At 43.8% G+C, this 23,062-nt stretch overlaps 1 protein-coding gene across 3 annotated transcripts; it reads left to right on the forward strand.

Moving 5' to 3' along the window:
* Positions 1-348: 348 nt before the first annotated feature.
* On the forward strand, positions 349-22,735 carry rnf34b (ring finger protein 34b). 3 transcript variants are annotated; one of them, XM_037116374.1, is made up of 8 exons: positions 349-511; positions 9,559-9,777; positions 12,735-13,250; positions 16,151-16,213; positions 16,311-16,512; positions 16,601-16,624; positions 17,798-17,839; positions 19,614-22,735. In XM_037116374.1, exons 1-8 carry the CDS (start codon positions 506-508, stop codon positions 19,796-19,798), a joined length of 1,257 nt encoding a protein of 418 aa, XP_036972269.1. In that variant the 5' UTR covers positions 349-505; the 3' UTR covers positions 19,799-22,735. The 3 variants fall into 3 exon arrangements, with proteins under 3 accessions (XP_036972269.1, XP_036972270.1, XP_036972271.1); XM_037116375.1 differs by lacking the exon at positions 17,798-17,839 and having other exon boundaries at positions 352-511; XM_037116376.1 differs by lacking the exons at positions 16,601-16,624; positions 17,798-17,839 and having other exon boundaries at positions 352-511.
* Positions 22,736-23,062: the final 327 nt, after the last annotated feature.

A 23,062-nucleotide genomic window follows, 5' to 3' on the forward strand; every position in this document is an offset into this window, starting at 1 on the left:
AAGAAATAATTCCTCAAGTTGGAGGGAAAAAATAAAAACATGTTTTATTTTCGTCTTTGGAGCTAAATCAAAAAGCGCAGAATACTTAAGTGATGCGAAATTATTATTTTTATTTTTATTTTTTGAGCGTTCGTGACATAATTATTCTTAAAAAAAAAAAAAGAAAGAAAGAAAAAGAAAAAGAAAAAAGAAGCTAATTCACTTCAATAAAGCGAAGCCGTGAAAATAGCATGATGCGTCTGCCTGTCGGGCTCGCACATGCGTCTTTTACGCACGGACCCTGAACGCCCACCGCGGCGCTCCGCGGAGCCCGATTGGCTGCTAAAGATACCAGCAGCCGTGTGCGCGCTGTGGTTGGCTGCGGCCCCTCCTGGCCATTACGTTATGCTTACTCCACACACACAGGCAGCTGGAGAGAGGGAAGACGTAATGGTTTGACTCCCTGTGCACTTGCGATGGTCGTCGTCCTGACATTACTCGGCAGATTCCTCGCACGGGCGGCGCAATGAAGGTACGTGCTGCGGCTTCCGCCTCTCTCCGCGCTCCACTCGGGCTCGCCTGACGATGCGGTGTTTCTTTTGGGGGGTGAATTTTTAACGCACGATGCAGCACCGACATGCGGGGGGGGGGGGGGAACCACCGGCCCTAATGTCAATTATAATATGTTAGCGTGCACTCAAAGGTGGGATCACATCAACAGGCTTTTAATGCAGCATCGCAGTTTTCGGTTTTGAACTTCGCAGGTTTTCCTCGCCACCTTCCCGGCAGAGCTCTCCTTTCTGTTTTGTTGTGTTATAATTGTCCTGGCGAGCTTGCGAGGCTTGGAAATGCCTCCTCCTGCATCCCCAGCCGTCCCCATGAACAGTAGGTACAGTGTGCAGCCTTTTTTTTTTTTTTTAACGAGCCAGCTTTGACCCCGGTGCGATAGTTCAGTGGACTAAAGCCGACGTCCATTCATCGTCAGGCTCTAATCCGCTCTAATGAGATAGAGAGACTGCGGTCAGCGAGGGAGTGCGGGGATGTTTGGGGGGGACGACTCGGAGAGAGGAAGAAGAGGAGGAAGAGGAGGAAGAGATTCACCTCTCAGGTCCGAGTCTCCTCCTCCTGCTGCAGCAGCAGAGCAGAGCAGAGGGGAGGACAGGTGATGATGCTGTCTGGCAGGCAGCTCCTGCTCAGGAGGACCGATCATGGTGGAGATGATGGCGATGATGTCATTGGTGCTCTGGTGGCGGCAGGTTTGTGGTGAGAAGGTGAGGTGGAGGCACTCCAGCCAACCACCACCATCATCATCATCATCATCATCATCATCATCATTAGGACTGTGTAAACACCGATGAAGAGTGTCTGAGGCCGTTAATGACTTGTTATTGCAGTTGTGCTGCAGGCTTCCTGGACCATCAGGACCTTTAACAGGTGGACGTTTGCAGTTTAAAACGTACAGAGTTGTGGAGTAACTAAGTACATTTACTTCGCAGGACTTTTGCTCTCCTATGTTTCATAGAGAAATGGTGATTTCTGTGCCAGGGTGGAGGGGTTTCCCTCAGACAGGCAGCGACTCAGCTCCGTGTGTTCAGGTATTTCTTTTACATCTGAATAACTGTGTTGTTCAACCACGACAGGAAAAAAGCCTCCGATACCGCCTAAAATGCCGGAATTGGTGTCAGCGATCCGATATCACATGATTTATTTATTAGAAACAGGACCCTGCTGCCTCCCAGCAGCATCCCGTACACCTGTGTGCAACTTAAGTGCACGAGTTGAGCAACAGCATGGACTGATGTGTAACAGGATCGAAACCCAACAGGCTGAAGAATCCTTTTAGACGTCACTCTGTCCTTTTTAAACCAAAATTGGATCTAAACCAAGATCTGGATGTGAGGATGTTACGTGATGTGTTTCATGGTCGCGAGACATATGTGTAACTGAAGGGCTGGTTCGTGTGAAAGCCTCCTTAGAAGAGCTGCCCGAGGATGCAAAATGAATTTCAGCGCACAGTCATACTAAATCTTAATTGTATCGTATCTTAAGGAGACAACAGATAGCAAGCGACTTATGTATCCGCAAGGACATCCGTAAGATATCATCCAGGCAGGCGGCTGATAATGTACAGCTGTTAAAAAGATAATGATGTAAATTTTTTTGAAAACACTGGTATCGCAGAGTTCAGATCACACTTTGCGTTGAGAAGCGGCGAGGCCACAAGGGCTTAAACGAAGAGGCGGTTTTTAAATGGTCTTCAGTGTCTGCAATTTTAGGCAATGTAATAGGATCAGTACGAGGTTAGAGCGGATAATTACTGCAGGAGAAACATCGCTCAAACTAGAGAGAGTCAGCAGAGTCAACGAAAATATTCAGCGTAAAACTGAATAAGGCACCGTGTCAACAGAACAGTGACACCGTTACATCTACTGCACGGAGCTATTTATCAGAACTTTTTTTTTTTAAAGGTCCCAAATGTGAATAACTGCTATGGTTCAAATACTGGAGTAAATATCTGGAGGTAAAGGAGGAGAAAGTTAACGAGGCCTCTGAACGTGATGCTGGTGTTCTTTGATTTTGTTGAAATATAAATAATGAGTAATGCCTCAGTGTAGATTAATTCAGCATTGAGGATTAGAGGCAAAAGAAAAATCAGTTATTTACTATTCTGGCTGTCAGAGACACATATTTAATGTGTGCATACATTAAGACCACTTCTTGAAGGTCTCGGAATCCACCGAGTCCTTACTCCATAGAAGTAAAATCCCCGCACATGAAATTCACCTCTGCACATGTGGCTCATGTTCATCTGCGATTCTTTTTGATTGCTTCATCAAGCCGTTTCTCATTCTACACTTATACAGACGTGGAAATAAAAGGTCAGTGAAAGGAATTGGCATTTGTCTGAGGGTGTTTTCATGTGTGGATGTATGTTTTGTTGTTGTTTTTTTTGCAAATGTTGATCAGACACATTTTTAGGCGTGCTGCTGATGTGCATGTTCCACATTTCATCGCGCGTCATGCATCGTGGGGACTCGCACCGGTCTGCGTCTTGGCTCGGTCTCAATGCAGCTTCTTTTTGGTGATGACTTGTGCCTACTTAGAAAAACATCCCTCAGCTGATTTGCTTCATCTCATCTGGCTGGATGCTCAAAATCTTTGCCATCTCCCTCCCCTGTACTTCGTGAAATTAAATATTTCTACATCTGCAGTTTTAACTGACAGGGTTTTATTAATAAAACCTCCGAAGAGCTCATGAGACGTGAAGCCGTGTGAGAGGATAAGCATGTTCGTCAGTGTGTGGCACAGTTAGTCACTGCCATGTATTGTAGGTCAAGGCAGTGATGACGGCGGAGATCATCTTGATGCTCATACTCGACAAAAAGTGCAAGTATAATGTCACGCTGGATGAACGCATCATTCACAGCTGACGCTGGAATGCATGTTCTGCACCTCAACACTTGTGCCTTCTGTATAGTGGGGGGGCCGGGCAAGCGATTACAGAGTCGCTTGACAATTGTTAATTTTCCTAAGAGACATTATCACCCGCTGTGTCCCAGGAAAACAAAATGGACGTGATGTTTTGTGGACTAATCTGGTTTAAATTGAAAAGCAGCTTTTCTGCCCCTGTGGAACGGGCGGCGTTAGCTGAATTGTGTAAGCATACATCTCAAATCGGGGGAGAGGATGCTGCACGGCGTGTGTTATCGATGACATTTTTAATCGGAGATGGACCTGCGATGACATGTCAGACTGTAGATTTTCACGTACTGTCCATTCGAAATCCTCTTATCATTTAATTTCCCAGGCACGTGCTGTACCTCGCGGACGTAAATACTCCATACTAATACCAAATCTCTGATTCAATTATGAGACGTCGCTCGGTGGATCGCGATTATTCCGAACGAGACTAAACTCGCTGAGGGCCGGACTTCTGAAGTGGATGAAGGAGTCTGAAGCTATAAAGAGAGTCCTGGGGCACACAGCAGATGTGTGGCGGTGGCTGTAAAATAGTCCGGTCATGTTTTGATATTGCAGTCTCTATCTGTTTGTAGTGATGCACCAAAAGCATTCTCCAGGCTAAATCCTCCCCGTGCCTCCTCCTGCCTTTGGAGGAAACTGTGTAAATCTGTTATTTTTCCAGACACAAATCCAAACTTAGCTGGTAGCTGCTCGAGTTTGATGTGCATCTCTCTCCCAGACTTCACTGGGCTGGATGTCTTACGGGCTCCAGCCGACATCACTGAATCATTTAGAAGCTTTATTACATTTATTCTCGTCGTTTCTTAGACAAATAACAAAAGGCAGCTATGTGTACGCTTTGTTTCCAGCGGCGGCGGCGCTCTCCGGCCTCGGCACTGAGGCGGAATTCACTTGTCACAGTGTGAGTGACATTTCCAGTTGATGCCAGAGAAAAAGAGGAGAGCGGGAAGAATCCGCAGAGAGAAAGGGGGAATGAAAATGCGGGAGAGAGACAGTGGTTGATGGGAAGATGGCGAGTGATGGCTATAAAATTTATGACAGCCATCAGAACGTTATTGGTTTGGTATATGTCTCTATGTGGATGACCTATACAATTCTTCCGATGCATAGACCAGGGTTGGACGGTACACTTCCATCAAGCATCCGTTTGAAAAGAACAATCGACAACAAAGCAGCAGTGTCCACGATCTCCTGAATTTTAGTCCCTGGTGTGTGGAAAACTCTGGATCCTACATTTCCCATAATGCACCTGATCACCATCTTTCATTTAGCCTGTTGGTACTTGTTCACAGGGGCAGTTTTGAAACCGCTGCCTCCCAGCTTTGCACTCTTGAAACGACACACCCTGTGCCAACCACGCAAACGCTCGCCGGCTGCACCTGATTGGATGAACGCCACACAAGGGGCCATCTGCTTTGGGATTTCAAACCAGACCAACATGGCGGCTGGTTATGAAACTGTCATTTTATGATATGAAAACAGTTCACTGTCATGACACTTTAGGCTAGAAATAAGCCACGCAGTTCTGAATCCGTCTTCATTTGGCAGATGCCCATCTACCAGAATGCATTGCATCGAAAATGAATGGTAATCGTAGAATCGGTGGATGCTGCTTCTGAAGCGGAGCCCCATTCATTCCTGCAAAAACTTCTCAGTGGCACATGAAGCCATTAAAGCTCAAACTAGCGGGTATGAAATGACCAAGATTTTCCGTGTTGTGCAGCCCACAGGACGTCCACACTAGAGACTTCCACTAGCTTCCAGTTTAGCATCCAGCTAACTTGGGAATAAAATGATTGAATCGTGCAACTCTTCTAGACTTTCTAAATGCTATCGGGCTGAGTGGCTCAAACTCTGATAAGTCAAGTAAAAGTCTTCAAAGCCTGGCACTTTCTTTTCAGGCAGCATTCTCCTCCCTCCAGCGATCTGTGTGTTACTGTTCTGAAAGTTCCTCTCTATGGAAAGCAACAGTGACAACCTCAGAACCAGCAACCTACACGCTGAAAATGGCCAGTTAGCTAAACCCTCATCTGGTCGCTGATGGTACAAATGTAAACAAGCTATAATCTTGCTTTTCTTCTCAGGGTTTTTGGTCGTTTTAATGCCAGGGCTCGCCTCCCGACGTGCAAAACAAGTTCACCCATAATGACCCAAATGACATCATCAGAGTTTTTTCTTTCAGTATCCTCGAGTATGATAGTGGTGTGTGAGGCTGAGCCTTGTTGGTTTAGCCACTATGATAAAGGCTTTGATGCTTTTCCTTGTTTGGAGTGCCTGGACTGCCTCTGGTTTTTGAAGCACCCTTTTTTTTCCCCATTTTCCAAGAGTGTCCCAAACTACTATAGTGAGAAACCTGTCTTTACCATTACTTTGCCACATGAGCCTCCATTTGGTGGGAAGAGTATTTTTGCATTACATTTCCCAGTGAAAAAATATTGAAACGATGCATTGTTGCTGGTGTCTGAGTCAAACGAGCGCGTTCCCTTCTGTCTGGAGAATACAGTTTTTATTCCGAGGCGTCTCTGTAGCACCACAAACAGTTTAAATCAAAAACATTGCAGCTCCTGCAATTTGGATATTGCATTCCTGTGTACGATGTGTAAAATTAGTGGAGTGCTTCTTTAAATTTGAAATAACATGAGTGTATCAATCACATCAGTCGATTCTATCTGATTAAAAAATTGTCCTTATTGTTGTCTGCAGACACACAGAAGCGTATGGAAAGTCACTCGGTGTTGTTCAAAAGAAGGTATAAACTCTTGGTTTCAGTTGTAGTTAAACACTGCAGTCACAACATGACCCATTTATGCTCCATCTAGGCTCCCACACGGTTCCACTTGTCTGTGTCGACGCAATTTCTGCAGTCTGATCCTCAAAAACTGATTTTACGAGGTCATACCGCCGTGGATTCGCACTGGGGTGCCGATCATTGCTGGTTCTTTTCCTCCCTGCTGGGTTTCTCTGTTTAAATCCGTGCCTCGGTGTCGGCGTGCACACCGGCTCCGGATTGTTTGCTGACCTTATTTGACGTGGAAGGATCCTGCAGCAGCGTGAGAAATATCTGAATTATTTGGTGCGGGCCTGAAAGTCACAGTCAGTGAAGGTGACTGGAATGACATTAGTGGAATACAGCGTTCCCGGAGATGCAGCCTACGTAAACGGAGCTGTGGAGAAAAATCGAGACAACACAAGTAAAAGAAACGAAGGACTACACGTGAGGTTCGCTCCTGTCACTTGTTTGTTCAGGGCTCCCTGTCTGCGGAGCTTACAGTGCGCTAATTGAAGTGACAGAGGGGAACTCGTGCTGCTGGCTCAGAGCCAGACAAGACTTATTTCGCGGCCAGACTGCAGCTTCTCTGCACTAAATATTTATTTATTTATTTATTTATTTATTTTTTGGGTGGCTCGCTCCCCGTGTGAAGGAGGCCGCATCTGACATGGGAGACTTTTTCGCAGCAGAACATCAGGTCAAGTTTTATGCCACGGGCGAACAATTCAAGTTGTTATGCATCGTGATTTTATTGTGCACACAAAGCCGGTGGAGTGCATCGGGATAAAGTGAGCTGCTTGTGGAGGATTTAATGGAGGAGAAGACGCACGACAGCAAAAAAAAAAGGGAGTGCCTAAATCTTACAATTGCAGTTAATCATAAACTTCGTGGATGTAGCACCCTTCATACTTTGTTCAAAAATGATGCCGTAAAAAAAAGACAGTCAAATGAATCAGGAACGGGAGAGGCGGCACGGGCTGGGACACGGCTGCTAAGAACAGTAAGACATGTTACACAGAGGGAATAAAATCAGCTTCACACAACCCTGCCGGAAAACCAAAGTAGCGCCCAAGATTGACGTGTTTACCAAACGTGGCATATCATGTTCACATTATGTCCTTTTAGCTCACCTCTCGCAGCAGGAGGTGGAGCACAAAGTGGTGGTTACGTTACATTGAACATGGCTGCCAAACGGACAGTTGGAGTTCAAGTCCAGCCACTGGATGTTTTTAAGGACGCCTGGAGACGCTGACCGCCAACAGCGGCGTTTGTTAAGGATCCATGGAAACGTTTCCATCCGTTTTGGGGGGCCCAGAGTAAGCAGTTTTTGAAGAACTGCTTAAATTTGCAGCATTTTTTTGTTGACGACAAAATTCGGTGTTTATTTCGTACGGAGTTGTGGAGACATTTCCATCCACAAAGCGCCTGTTTTTCACAGGAAGTCAGACCCTTTCCTTCCGAAAGAGGAGCACAGCGTTCTGACAAAGAGAAATGGAAAATTCAACATAACAAATTGATATCTTAGCTTAAAGAAACATCCAGTTTTAACATACCTGTGGTTTTTGAGGAAGCGTACTTGGCCAACATTTATTCTGATGCTTGGGTTGCCGCCTTTAGTCTCCATACATTTTTGAAGGGAGACAAACCAACATGAAGCGTCTCAGTGAGGCGTCGGGCCGCATCATTCTCTTGCCGATGGAACCATTCAGCCGCTTCTTGTTTGATACGTGGAAGCATTTTTATTCGAGTTTAATCGGCCGCCACGCTGTGTATCAACAAATCTTTTCGAAAAATACTACTTGTTAATATCAGGACACTTGTTTGAACCATATCACACAGTGCTTTGCTCGGTAATCACAAAAAACGGCTTATGGAGATTATCTCCTGTGAGGAGAAAAAAAAACAAGAAAGAAAATGAATGAGAGAGAGAGAGAAGAGAGGGAGGGAGGAGGGGGGGATACTGGGCAGCAGCACATTATTGAGAGTGCTCAGTAAGAGTCTTTGAGGTTAAGAGATAATTAGACAGAAGTAGACTCTAAAAGCTCCTATTAATGACAATCTCTACAAAGAGCTGCGGGTTGAATTTCTCAGTCGCTGTGTTATTTTGTACAATTTGATAAACAAATGAGAAGCAGAGGATGTGTTAGGAGCCTCAGCACAGCAGATATCCTGCGAGGGGTCAAACAGGAGGAAGAGGAGCCCGAGGAAAACGTCCAAACTAGCTTTAACTTAAGCGCCTCCGCCGGAGTTGAAGTCAGTGGGATGTGTTTGCTGACCACGAGACGGGCCGGAGACAGGGAGCAAAGATGGCGTGATGGGAGCCGCGGCTCCTTGGGAGCATACTGATGAGACTCGGAGGGGGGAGGGGCGGCGGAGGACAGAGAATATGTCTTCTGTTGTTCCAACCAGCCCCGCAGAATCAATAGCTGACATGAGCATAATGTAAGCCCTTCTGTGGTTCCCGGCTCCATGCGGAAAACAATGGAATTCACAGGGTCCCGCCACATCTCTTCTTTAAGGCAGCGCCCTGCTCCGACTTGTCACAAACACCCTGTGATCTGACCTCACCCATCTGCTTAGGGATTCGTTATGTAATCTGAGGAGCGAGGAGGCTCTATATGTGGAGCCCGGCGGGGAGGAGGAGGAGGAGGAGGAAGGTCTGCCCCTGCTGCACGGAGACAGCCAGGATAGATTTTTTTAAAAAGGTTAAAGGAAATGTTGTGCTCATTTTCAGGTTCATAATTTTTGATCCTAGCAGGCTGGAATATAAATGATTCCTCTCGTACTGTACATCGCTGCAGAGCCATATTCACTCTCCGTCTGACGTGTTTTCAGCTCGGTCGTCCCCTTAAATCTTCATCATTAAGAGGAGCGATCTTTTTTTACATGATTTGTTGGATGGATCGTCACTATTTACGCCCACATTTTGAAGTTGGCTCGTTTTATCTGTCCAGCAGTCCAAAGTCTTCAATTTACACTGATATTAAATCAAAGGAAATCAGCAAATCTTTAAATTGGAGAACCTGGAGGCTGAGAATTTTTGATGGCTTGATTATCAATTATTTGTTGGCTCTGTAAAATGCAAGAAAATCGTGAGAGATAATTTCCTCCGATGTCTCGTTTTCAGTTTCAGATATTCAGTTTACTGTCATACAGAAGTAAAGAAATAAGAACGTGTTCGCTTGATTTAAGAAGCTTGAATCAGAGGATTCTGAAAACATACTCAAACTGATTATTTGTACAAAATGATGCAGAAGACATCTTAACAAAATAAAATTTGAATGGAAGCTTATGGTGTGTGTGTGTGTTTCTGTGTGTTTCCTCAGGCGGGGGCATCGTCCATGTGGGCGTCATGCTGTGGGCTGCTGAACGAGGTGATGGGCACGGGCACGGTGCGGGCTCAGCAGCCGGGGTTCGGAGCAGGGGCGGGGCCCTTCCGCTTCGCCCCCAGTGCTGGGTACTCCACCTACCCCCCCACCAGCTCAGGGAGCGCCGGACAGCTGTGCAAGGCCTGCGGACTGGCCTTCTCCGTCTTCAGACGCAAGGTGAGCCAGAGCCGTTGCAGGTTGCGATGAGTGTGGTGCTAAAAACTGGTTCAACCATGAAGATGTGCTGGTGGTCAGAGACGAAAGGAGAGGTTGATCTGAATATGGACGTAAGGAATATATTCTAATATATATCAAAAGGCCATGCTGTTATGTAAAGGACCCAAAACGCAAAACAAGAAGGCAGACAGGCAGAAAAATAAAAAGCAAGATTCTTAGAGACACAAGGAGAGAGAAAGTAGAAACACATGCCACATCAGGAAATTGATAAACCAAAACTACAAACACATGACACATACAAGCTGGTTTTGCATGTTTTAGCCCATCAAACAGAAATGTTCTTCACTGTGGGTTACATGGCTGACGAGCAGCTGCCTGCTCTCACTTCATGTCAGCACTGTATAAGAAATGATCTTGCAGAGACGGGAGACTCGACTGAGTAATCCCTCACAGTCAACATTTAGTCAGCTTTTTTTTTTTTTCTATCATGTCTGAATTATGCAATCATTGCGTGCCGTTGTGAGCAGGGACTCCATGGTGCATTCAAGGAAACACTGACATCCATAATTACTGAGTCAGTCGACCTTTTTAATGCAGGAATTTGGTCTGAACCTAAAAAAGTATAGATTAATTTGTTACTACATCATCATGTACATCATGTAGTTTTTTTTTTTTTTCAGGATTAAGTCAACGACAGCAGCTCATTTATTTGATCATTATTATATTCAAACAGAGCTGGCTGGCTGAACATGCATTATGTTATTTTACACCCTGTCAACAGTTAAGAGAAGTAAAATAAGAGGAAGAGACAGACGTGAATGAATCATAATAACAGCCAGTAAACAAGAACCAGGCTCAATTAGAGGATAATCATGTTTGTGTAATGAAATAAATGTAAAGACAGCACGTCGTTCACTCTGATGCAAAACTTATTTAAAGCACGCACCCTAAACAGAAGCAGACGCCCGTCCTGTCAGGTGGTGGAAAGTACACTTATTCAGTTCTGCACTGGACATAGAGGTGCTCGCTCCTGTCATTGCTGGAAGTTTTAAGATGACCTAAAAACTTTGTGTTTTGTCTCTAAAAAAAAGGTCAGCAGCCTTTAAAATCAGACCCAATTTGGAGTTAAATGCCCAAAAGATGCAAATTCGCCATCCCGACCCTTTTTAAAAAGATGCACCGTATGTATTCATGCTGGCATTTGGCGGGTCTGTGCACAGCTGAGGGGTGTCGGAGTGTAATGGCAGAGTGTATCTGTCTGGCAGTCAGATGCTCCGAGACACTGATGAAAAAAGCCGCAGCGCCTGGCTTCCTCTGCGCCCGCCGCTTCAGATCCCTCTATCGTCGTCCACACATACCAGTTGCCTCTCTGACTCCCCGGACACCACATTTGTGTGTCGGCGTGATATTTTCATAGCGCGAAGAAACGGCGCGCCAGGGGATTAACAACAAATGATTGAAGGAACGTATCTGTTGCGGAGGAAATGTGCTTCTGGTGGACCAGAGCGCATTTGTGCACGAGCGATAAGAAACTGTTTACAGCCGTGGCCGACCTGCTTTCCTGTCCATTTGAAGTGTCAATCTACTCTGCCGCTGTGTATCAGGAGACAGTGTTCAGCCAGCGAAATGTCAAACATCACCAGGAGCTGCACATAGTTTAAGTCTTTTTACTCCTTTTCCCAGAAACTGCACAGAGAATGTGAGCGACCGCTTCAGATGGAACTTTGTTTTTTTTTGTTTTTTTTAATCTTTCTGTTTATCAGGGGGATACACTCAGAGACGGCTGACTCATCAACAATATGGCCGTTTGGGATAAATCTGGATCAGAATATGAATATATTAAAGAACGCCCATGATAATTTCCCGAGGTGGCTTCTTTCGATTTTCTTCTGAAGTTGCTATAGGAGAGATGTGAGATCATGTGTGATTCTCTGTCATAGGACTGTTTAATACCGTCCTTCACACTCGGCATGCTCTGGCAGACTCTGGCTGTCTGTAGGTACAGATAGAGATGATCCTTGAAGAGATTCCAGATTCAATAGATGGTAGTGAGCTAATGTTTGACGCTGACCAAGAATTCCACACATTTTGTCTGGTGCCCTCCTGACAGATGACGTGATAATACAACAATCTGACGTACAACATTCTGTATACACCTGAGCACGTGTTGTGTGACTTCAAGCCGTTGGTGTGACTGTTCCCATGTGAACTGTACGTGCCGTACCTGAATCTTCTTTCTTCTCTGTTTTGTGTTGCATGTGTATCCAACACCCTCACTCCTCTGGTGCACCGAGCTTCCACTCTGTACCGCTAAATGCACAGCTAAACAAGCTAAATTACTGACTGCCGCTACAGTTAGCAGCAGTTAGCTGTTATTATTGTTAATCTGGTCCTATGCTGACTGATCTGTTTTCCTTAATTGAATTTGACAGGTGACCAGTTCTTACATTTTGCACCCTTTTAATAAATTCTAATCATGAATCATCAGCCTGCTCAACAGCATCCTGCAAGTAAAAGCATGTGTTGATTATTAGAACAACTGTACGATCATGAGTACAGACAGAAGCTTCAGTTCAGATTATTTGGCCCAAATCTGTAGAAATTTCAGAAATCGCTCATTAATTCATCAGAAGTGATACGGAGGATAAGCAGTTTAATATGCTGACAGAAGTCGGACTGCGGGGCCTATTTAAGAAATGATTAAAAACAAATTTTCCTTAAATGCTGCTGTTGAAGAAAGAGAATCACTGATTACGTCATATTTGTCTTTAACAGAAAATAAAATGGCTTCCCTGTCATTAGTAAAGAGTTGATTTCCCATCAGTCGTGTATTATGATGATGTGCTTGAGAGAAACACTGCTGGTTTTGTCTGTAACTCGACATCGTCGCTAACGAGGCCAACCTCAGCGGCTCCTCGAGTTTCAGTAACCTTTTGAAATGTCTTCTCCTCCAACAGCACATCTGCTGTGACTGTAAGAAGAGTTTCTGCGCCCTGTGCTCGGTGCTTCAGGAGAACCTGCGCTGCTGCACCACCTGCCACCTGCTGCGCGGCACCGCCTTCCAGAGGCCTCGGCTCATGCAGCTCCGAGTCAAAGACCTGCGCCAGTACCTGCTGCTGCGCAACATCCCCACCGACACTTGCAGGGAGAAGGAGGACCTGGTGGACCTGGTGCTCTGTCATCAGGGGACGAGGGAAACCCAGAGACCGGTGGTGGAGGAGGACGAGGACGAGGAGGAGGAGGAGGAGGAAGAAGAAGAAGAGGAAGAGGAAGAAGAGGACACACATGAGGAGGAAGGGGAGGAGGAGGAGGAGGAGGAAGGGGAGGAGGACACAGACAGTCTGCACTCGCTCCCCCACTCGCACGCCGCCTCGCCCCCCTCCGCCACGCGCTCCACCTCTGAACAGTCGGTCCTCTCCGCCTCTCAGGGAGACGTGCTCAGCCCAAGTGACAGCTCAGGGACCACCAGCCAGGTCTGTGTGTGTGTGTGTGTGTGTGTGTGTGTGTGTGTGTGTGTGTATTCGCAGTGTGTGTTTTCTCATGTACACACAAACATACATTCACTCATTTGCATACGCCACACTTCCTCACATCTGTCCTCATTCTATCCAAGATAATTAATTTCAAAGGTGAAATCAGCTTATTTACACGTGTCAGTGTGAGCGTCTCAAGTCAGGAGAAGAATTCTGCTTTTCAACTTCCTGACAAACAAACGCCCTCTCCTGAATTTCTACAGACGGCAGCGATTCATTCACTGTTTTCATGGATTTTTTTTTCCTGCCTTTGTGTTTCTGCGGTCCCATGGTTCTTTGTTTCTCCCTGAAAATCTACTACATTTTCTTCCCTCCACTGATTCTAGAAAAGATTAGATTTGCAGCAGCGGGTCCAGAGTTCTGCAGGATGTGCACGTGACATCTGGAAACAGCTGCGCTAGCCATGTGTATGTGTGTACGTGTGTGCACATGTGCGTGTGTGTGCGCAGAGCCCTCAGTCCAGCCAGCGCCGCAGCTTAAGCCCTTTGCCTTTTTTAGGTCGGTTACATAGGCTGAGTCTGTTATGTAACAGGCACACAGGTTGAGATCTCCCTACAGCGTCACAGCTGCAGCCACACAACAGAAACACTACAGTACATCTCTCATCCGCACCATGATTATTTCTGTTTCCCTCTTAGTTTGTGTGTACAGTATACTGGCGTTTTTTTTATGTTTACAGCTAAATGTAAATGTGTGATACACACTGCAAAAAACCCTCTAACAAAAAAGCAAAATAATGTGTATCCTAAGATATTTGTCTCAAATAATGTAATCAAGACTGACATATCAGTAAAGATTCAGCCAGAAATCTAAGTTTTAAATCTAAAAAATAAAGATTATAAAAATGTAAGATTACCTTTCTTACTTGACTTACTTAGATATTTATAGCTTGTGCAGCAAAGAATGCTTTTAAAGAATTTAACAACACAAAGATACGCAACGTTGCAAAATAGATACACAGCTACAAATATATTGTAGAACAATAAGTAGAATTTGGAGTTGGATCAGTTCCCTTTTAAACAGGTTCAGGTTTCTTTTTTATATGAAACTAGTGATTAAAACGATTATTTAATAGAAAAAAAATAAACATATGATCATAATATGTCCAGTTTTATTGGTTAATTAGGAAATATTGTGAATTATAAAAAATCTTAAACACTTAAAGCAGGGCTACCTAAAGTCTGAGGTTCTGTCTCTTTAAGGCCCGCCTCCTGATACTGCTTTGGTCTCCTCTGATTGGTCAGCTAACACATGCCTGACCCCGCACCACTAACAAGGCAGCTGTGTTAGATAAATGCATATATACACCAAACTAACCACTTGGCATAAATGATGCAGATGTCTGGCTCTGTGAGGCAAAAAAATTGTTGGACTAATTTTTTAATGAACACATCATCAAAACCCTAAGACACACTTCATTTTATAAAATTGGTTACCCTTTGAAAATATTATACAGCAAGTGTTTCAGTTTTGGCCCTCCAAGGGAAGATTTTAGGCAAACCTGGTTTCATTTTTTAGCCCTAATCAAGGTATGAAGACCAAAAGTACCTGGTTATGGTCCTGCTTGTTTTGTCAGCTGGAAGTCTCAAAGATGTGGCAACAGATTAAGATGACATTTGGTGTAAAGACATCATTTTTTTTCTTGTCTTCTTCTGCATTTTCAGTACGTTTCTTATAAACTACTGCAACAAAAAGACACAAATCTGCCTCATGTAGCCTATAATTGTCCATCACCGTCACTGCTTTGATGCAGACGTATCATTTTCTGTCATGCAATAACAAATTTAGCAGCTTGTGCAGCCTTGACAGAAGCACACGCTCTTTGAGTGCTTTCTAGTACCTTTGCATGTTTGAAATGCTTGAATGAGATCTAACATGGAGCCAGAGAAACTTTTGTGCTCCGGAGAGGTTTGGCACTTCAGCATGTGTCGGGGCCGCTGCTCCGGTTTTTGTCTCGGCGGAGTGCAGCCCGAGCAAACGCACGATGTCAGGCATCTGGCACCACGACGCCGACGGATACATTATTAACAAATCTTCAGTCGAGGAAGATGGTGGTCTGCTGTGGAGTCAGACAGATGATTTAACTTTTTTCACAGAGGCAGCCTGATATCACTGTTGGAGCTTATTTGAGCCCTTCACATGCTCTCTTTTGTCAAGCACATAAAAGAATAAAGAGAAGATATCTTCTCTTCAAAGCCCATAAATGGCAGAGATAATACCGAGCACTCCCACCAAACGGCGTCTGTAGCTCCATTTATTCACCTTTCATGCTGCAAATTCCTGACCTCCACCTTCAAAGAGAATAATTAACCACCGCCGAGTCAGAGTTTAAACATCTCTGTTCTTTCATTAGATATCGGAACAGCTGCAATTTGAAGAATTTGGATCACAAGCAGCTGTGAAGTGATTTCTTTTTTTTTTTTTTTATCACGTTGTTGAATGTCACACAGGGGTAGAGGAAATGATAAAGTGTAATCAGGCACAGCACGTCTATTGATAGTGTTGAAGAATGTTGTAGAGCAACAGATGTTAAAAAAAAAAAAAAATGGTGTAATCAACAGAGAGTCAGTGATGCTGACTGGGGGGTGATGATGCTGTTAATGACACAAACAAATATGGGTAATTTAGTTTCTTCATCAAATCTGCAGTTAGGAGGCGTCGGTTCAAGGTCAAACCTTAACATCTTCATTTGACTTTTGGTTTAAGTGGAGGGATTTGATATTTGTCGATTAAAGAGTGAAAGCAATGTGATTTAATGGGCTTCTCAACGAGTGAAATGCTGTTTGGAGAATTTAAAGAAATTAAAATGAGTTTCTGTGTGTTGGTTTCCTCTCTGGCAGGAGCAGGAGGACACGCCAACAGCGTCCCTCTTGAACCTGGAGCCCACTGAAAATATGATAGAGGTACAACGCTCGAGTCTTGTTTTCCACATTTTCAAATGATGTGTTTATGCCGCAGGAACAATAAATGATTCCAGACTGACGAGGCTATCGATTGCAGGTCAGTCCGGCGACACAGAGGAGGATCAGGGCCTCGCTGTCTGATCTGGACAACGAAGAGGCGATAGAAAACCTCTCCGTCCGTCAGCTGAAAGAGATTCTCGCCAGGAACTTTGTCAATTACTCCGGCTGCTGCGAAAAGTGGGAGCTGCTGGAGCGAGTGCACCGACTCTACAGAGAGAACGAGCAGAACAGGAAATCCAGTACGAGTTTTTGATTGATTCCATTTTTCATTTGTTTTTGATATGTGATCTCATGCTTACACATCATTTTGTCCTTTTCTTTTTTTAGTGGAAAATGTGAGCATAACTGCAGGTAATTACTGTTGTTTGATTTTCATATTTCACAGGTTTAGAATGTTACATTAAAGGTGCAATATGTAAGAATTGGCCGTACATCAAATTCATACTCAGAACAAATAAGGGGAAGCATATTTCTAGAGCTAACTGTACCTGCCATTAGCTAGTTAGCTCGGTTAGCCCTGCAGGTACCATTGCTGAATGGGAGCTCAGAGCAGCAGGGGAGTGTTGGTGTATACATCACTAGCTCGGGAGCTTTGGAGCAGGACGGGCCTTGGCTAGCTGGTTAGCATGCTAACTTCAGCAGATAGCTCTGCAACAAAATAGATTCATCATGATGTCCAAACTGTTATTTCTTCATATTCTGTTGATAACTGTAGTTTGTTGAACAACAAATCTTACAAATTGCACCTTTTAAAAGAACAGTTCACCCTAAAATGTAAATTTGATCATTAACTGCTCCCCTCCATGTTGATGGGAAAAGTCAAGTGAAGTTTTGTAGTCCATAAAACATTTCTGGAGCTTCACAGCAGGACAGCGTTCTCCTTAACAACTGAACTGAAGTAGATGGAGACTTGTTTTAAAACTGAAATAAACTGGTAATTTGTACGCCTGTGAAAGACCCAAGATCCCACATTGTTTTGAAAGATGTTATTTACACCCTTGATGTGTGTTCAAGCTCATGCACCCAACTTCAGTGCAGTAACTCCTTTAGCTCAGCAGCTACAGTGAAGAAATCGGCTTGCAAAAGAGTGTAGATGAAGTCTTTTCAAATCACTCTGGGGTCTCAGGGTTTCTAGGCTGCATGGAGCCATTTTATTTTATTTTTTTTAGGTTGTGTTTTTACATATTGAAACAAGTCTCCATGTCCTTCAGTTGTTTAGGAGAATGCCACAATGCTGTTTTGTTGTGACTGTTGCCGTTTTGCGGACTACGAAACTCTGCAGCTGACTGTCAATCAGCACAGAGCTGAGGAACGAGTGAATATTCATTTTTGAGTGAACAGTTCCTTTAATATCTTTAGTCTACACACAAATACATGTAAGACTCTGTCCTGTTGTGTGATTTTTAAAATGCTGAAAATAGTTTGAATTTGCTGCTTCAACATTATTTTTACATTGAAGGGTCAATTCACTGTCTGCTAAACTAATAGATTGTCTTTATTACCGCCCACTCTTACCTACACAAGTGGTTGCATATCCTCCACCTCTCTGCAACAGTGGAGTTGGAGGTAAGATGTTTGTGTAAAAAGCCACTTCACAGCACTCCCTCCATCTGCTCCTTAATGTGCATCGCCCCGATCGTCTGGTAGCGGTAAACAGTAAAGGCATGCTGCAGCATTTTCTATCCACTCCATCCTTTATATCATCCCACAGATTACCACATTATGGTCACTCGAGTCATTATCTCCCGCCTGATCCAGTGTCTGTGCATTCTGTCGCTCCCGTTTCTTTTTCCAGCGTGCATCATCTCGTTTTATTCTGAAGGGCAGCCTCTCATCCCGTCATTAATGCACTCCCTGAGAGCTTTTACTCCTTGATGAGCCATTATATTACTTCAGTGGCTGCATGTCTCCATCAGGTGTAATTGTTGGCATCAGTATTGGCAAGCATCGTAGAGGCTCTCTTGTTGACATAAAAGGCTTGAGGATCATATTAGCCCGTCTGATAGTCAGGCGAGGAGGGACGGCAGTCGGATCGGGCTTTTCCCCCTCGTAGTACAAGAGCAGCAGGAGCCAGATTTAAACCAGGGAGCTATCAGTCAGCAGTCAGACGTTTAAGCCCTGTAAAGCAGTGCACAACCATCATTTACTTTTGTGATCGGTTTATTTTGAAGAAACGACTTACATTTAAAGTGACAGGTCAGCTATTGTGAAAAGTGAACATAGCTGCAACTGATTTTTCTTTTTTTTCTACCTCATTAGAAGACAAATATCTTTCATCTCACAATTATTTGTTGTAACCGAACTCATTCTAAACTTAACCCGACAGGTTTGAATACCTCAGCATCTAGAATGGCAGTTAGCAGAGCGCATACCTCCACCAAGGCCTGACAGTCCCCTTTAATTTAATTAAGCTTAATACAATATCAAGTAATGTCAACATTTTATCAGTTTAAACCACCAATAACTTTCATTTAAAATCACAAGATACAGATATTTGTCATTAAGATCAATGCTTTATTCGCTGAGAAATTAACAAAAATGTCAAATTAAATTCCAATGTTGAAGGAAGGTGAGATCAATTTCCTGGATTGTCTCTTTATTGGACACACACCAAAAGTGAAAGGGGTCTGTTCTGGGCTGTGACCCGTCCTCCATCCAAGTGTGGCGGAAGTCTGAACAGTAGTTTTTGTTTAACACTTCAGTTTACATACAATGTGTAACATATTCTGAGAAAGAAAATCTTCATTTAGAGTTAATTGTAAACTATTAACAATTACAGTTACATAACACAATGTATTTATGGAGCAAATAATATTGAGTAACACATTAAGATTGTAATTCATGTACCATAACTTATTGGAGGTTATTGGCCTAGTTGTAGCTGCATATGGTCATGCAGAATAAGGCATTAATGAGTGCTTCATAATGTCTGATAAAGAGCTAATGTGCCATCATGATGCATGCCAATGTAATGGTTAATATGTGTTTCTGAATCCAAACTGTTACAAAAACAAAAATGTAAAACATATCTGCAAATATCTGCCTTCATGCCTTTATCTTGGGCTTGAATTTAGGTGTTTGTAGGGATCAGATTCTCTAGTTTTTTAAATAACCATAACCAAATCTGTGTTATATTTGGTTAAAAATATATATATTGAAAAGGTCTTACAGGGTATTAAATAAGAGGCTGTTATACTTGAACACCGTGGTTATGTTGGTCACTCTCAGCCTTCAGTAGCATGAGTCAAACTGCGCAACATCACAGAGCTCCGTGCAGTTTAATGAGCCTGCAAGAGAAGCACTGTAACTGAAAAACGGCTTCTCATATCTCCCTCCGCAGATGGTGTCAAAGCTCAGCTGGCGGCCGATGAAAACTTGTGTCGCATCTGCATGGACGCCATCATCGACTGCGTGCTGCTGGAATGTGGTCACATGGTAACCTGCACCAAATGTGGCAAGAGGATGAGCGAGTGCCCCATCTGCAGGCAGTACGTAGTGCGGGCCGTGCACGTCTTCAAGTCTTAAGAAACTCTGAGCGCTGGAGCGGCCCTCGGGCGTGCACGAGGCCCCCCCCACCCCCGGAGCCCTGGGTTTGTCGCAGAGGATGAACTGCTGTGCATGACGTCTCACAGGGCCTAATGCTGCAGCGGGGCGCGAGCAACCTCCCGGTCTTTGGAACCAGACTGTTGCCTCTTGCCTACCATGGTTTGTCTCCCCTCCCCTCCTCCTTTACTAACTCATGCTCCGGCCCCACTCCTCCTCCGTGGCGGACCGTCATCAGCTGCACCGGGACACTCACTCTTTCTCTCTCTGGTCTATTAAACACACAGCAGAAAGCCCCTGCCATCACTTTCTACTCTCTGTTCTCTGTTTAGATTTGACTCACAGGAGAGGAGAGACGGCGGTCCCGCGGATACTTGAAGTGGAGCGGGTTCGTCGTGAAGCGGTCGGATGAAAAAATATAAGATCCCAGGGTTAGAGTCAATATGGTTTACACAAGTCATGTCACATGACACCGTGTTATCTCCTTCAGTGTTCTCTAGGACGTGCAATATCAGAAAAAAAAAGAGACTTACATGTGTTTTTAGAAGACGTCTATTTCGTTAATCCAAACACCACGTGCACCGGTCATCTCGTCTCGCGCACAGGAGGGTGTAAGGTGCCAAACGTCATGCCTTTGATCGGTATTTGGTTAAGATTTCACAGTATATGCATCTCATAACCAGCAAGCTTGGTGTGATAGTTTACTTCTTTTTTTTTTGTTTTCAGTCTCAGAATAATGAAGTGTGTACGAGTAAACATTTGAACACCTGCTGCGTGAAGGATGTGATTTTCTCATGGAAAATGAAGTGATTTCTGCTGAACAGATAATAAACCGCTGCGTGGTCACGCCACACGCTGCACTACATTCCTGTTACAACTATAGAGAAAGTTGGGAAAACAGCAGATTGACCAAAAAGAACTGAACTCAAGGTCCACTTACTACATTTTTCCCAGATTTTGGACCACATTTCACAGGCTTCTTCAGCAGCTACTCAGATATTGAATGGCTGAGTGGTTATATGATGGGGTGATCATGTGGATTGACCTCATCCTTTGACTGAGGAAGACCACCAAGCTCCAGAGACAGCCAATAAGTGGAACTTGAGTTAAGAGTTAAGTTTTTCTTGTACTAGGCTATATTTATCTGTCTTAAAGTCTCATTCCTCTTTAATTTAAAGGAACAGTTCACCCCTCGAGTCAAAATTACGTACTCTTAAATCCACTCACCTGTAGTTTTATTGATCCATGTAGATCATTTCAGTGTGGGTTGCTGAGTTTTGGAGATATCTGCGGTAGAGATGTCTGCCTTCTCATCATGTCCTGGTTACTCAATATAATTCACAGTCGCTGCTCTGACAGAAGCGTACATCCGCTAGTGGACAAGAGGCTAGCTGACTAAATCAGCTAAGCTAGCGAGGAGGATGCTATGAATGTTTACATCCCACGCTGTTTGAGCCTATTGTCCATGAGCAGATGTGGGCTTGTGCTTTTGACAGTGGAGGATGTAAACATTAAAGCTGTTCCCCTTGGCTAAGCTGTAGCATTTGCTAGCTTACCCTGCTGGAAAAAACAGCATAGACCAGCACCGAAACACAACACATGGGCTTGCAAGTGACTGGTCACCACCAAGACCAGCATATGTTGTGTTTTGGTGCTGGTCTGTGCTGGTTTTTCCAGCAGGGTATTTAGCTAGCCTCTCATCCCTTAGTTGATGCAGACTTGTATGGCACAGGATGTAAACATTAATGCTGTTGTCCTTGGCTAAGATGTAACATTAGCTAGCTTAGTTAGCTAGCCTCATGTCCCTTATTAGATGTGGTAGTAGGATGTAGGGTAGTTTAAATATTAACCGTCATCATGAGTTGCTGTACTCTTTTCAGTTGGGGGATGTGTTTTGATATAAAGGAAAAATAGTTAGCAATTTAATATAGGAACTATTTTCTTTTACCAAAACTACATCTGCCAACAGTCTCATTGCACAGAAGGAAGCTGCATCTACCCACAAGAGGCTCATGTTCATGACAGAGATGGAAACAACGATGACCTCCTTGCCATTACATGGAACGAAGGCCTGTGGATTATCTTGAGTAACCGGGTTGTAATTTCTGGAAGTCTGGAGTCGTTGCTGTTGAGTTTTCCTAAATGTATTGTTATGGCACTCCGAGCACCACAAGCAGACTGCTGTCTAGTTCCATTCTATCTAGTTGGACCTGGGATGGATAAATAGCACGAGAGATGATAAGAAACGTATGTCTTTTTGATTTTGGGGGTGAACTGTCCTTTTCTTAAAATGACTTCCACCAAGCAATACCATTTAGTTTCCAAGTCTACCAAGTGTCTTTCTTTGATTGTGTTTGTCCGTTGACTTGTCGAATCTTAGCAGGTGCTACTTCCTCTTTCCTGAGTGTAACATGAACACACCTTTTTAACGTCATGTCGTCGAGGCGTCCTTCCAAATATCCATCACACAGCGGGCGCTAGAGGAGGCCTGGTTTACTTTAACCTGTTATGCAAATGAAACACTTTTTGTTTTTCTTGTCATGAGATCCAGTTTAACTCAGATGTCACTAAAAATATCTGTGTGTACAGTATGCCTGTGGTATGTTTAAAAAAAAAAAGATACGAAAAGAAGCTGAATTGCTGTTAAGTGAAATCGCATAGATAGCTTATATTGTTGTTTACTGATAAGTCATTAAATGTATATTTTTCCATTTACTTGGGAGACATGATTTAAAATTCTACTTATAGCGGAGGTTTAAAAATAAAAAAAAAAAGTATATACCGTTTATTTCAGAATGTATTTCTGCTGGTTTTGGTCAGACGAGTTCATGCCACTCTCTCACCATTAAAGTTGCGTCAGTCACGGTCTCGCTTTCTAGCACTTTTTGTTGCCGTCTGCTTCAGATCCAAAAAAAAAAACAAAAACCAGACACTTGACACCAAAACACTGTAACTCTGTACATCTGTTGATGCTGCTGTTTCTCTAAGATGTCATTCACGGGCAGCTACAGTATTATCAGAGTTAGGAAGTCATCATGAGCACTCATAATCCTGGATCTTTATATTTTGGAATGTTGAACCTTTTTATTTTGGTAAACAAGAGAAAAATGATTTATTAGACTCAATAAAATGCAGTACTACATAAACCCTGCTCGTCATTTTGTAATCAGTCATACATTAAGCTTGATTTTGGTCACTTATAGCCAATTTGTTGGTTGACATATGTTGAATTTTCACATAAACTGT

Source organism: Acanthopagrus latus, chromosome 12 (assembly GCF_904848185.1).
Source record: "Acanthopagrus latus isolate v.2019 chromosome 12, fAcaLat1.1, whole genome shotgun sequence".
Classification (NCBI taxonomy): Eukaryota; Metazoa; Chordata; class Actinopteri; order Spariformes; family Sparidae; genus Acanthopagrus; species Acanthopagrus latus.

What these genes read in the sequence shown, in the direction of transcription:
- rnf34b (XM_037116374.1), top strand. An exon ending in TCTCCGTCTTCAGACGCAAG is followed by an intron (nt 9,778 to 12,734) that starts GTGAGCCAGAGC and finishes CTCCTCCAACAG; the next exon opens with CACATCTGCTGTGACTGTAA. An exon ending in CGAGCAGAACAGGAAATCCA is followed by an intron (nt 16,513 to 16,600) that starts GTACGAGTTTTT and finishes TTCTTTTTTTAG; the next exon opens with TGGAAAATGTGAGCATAACT.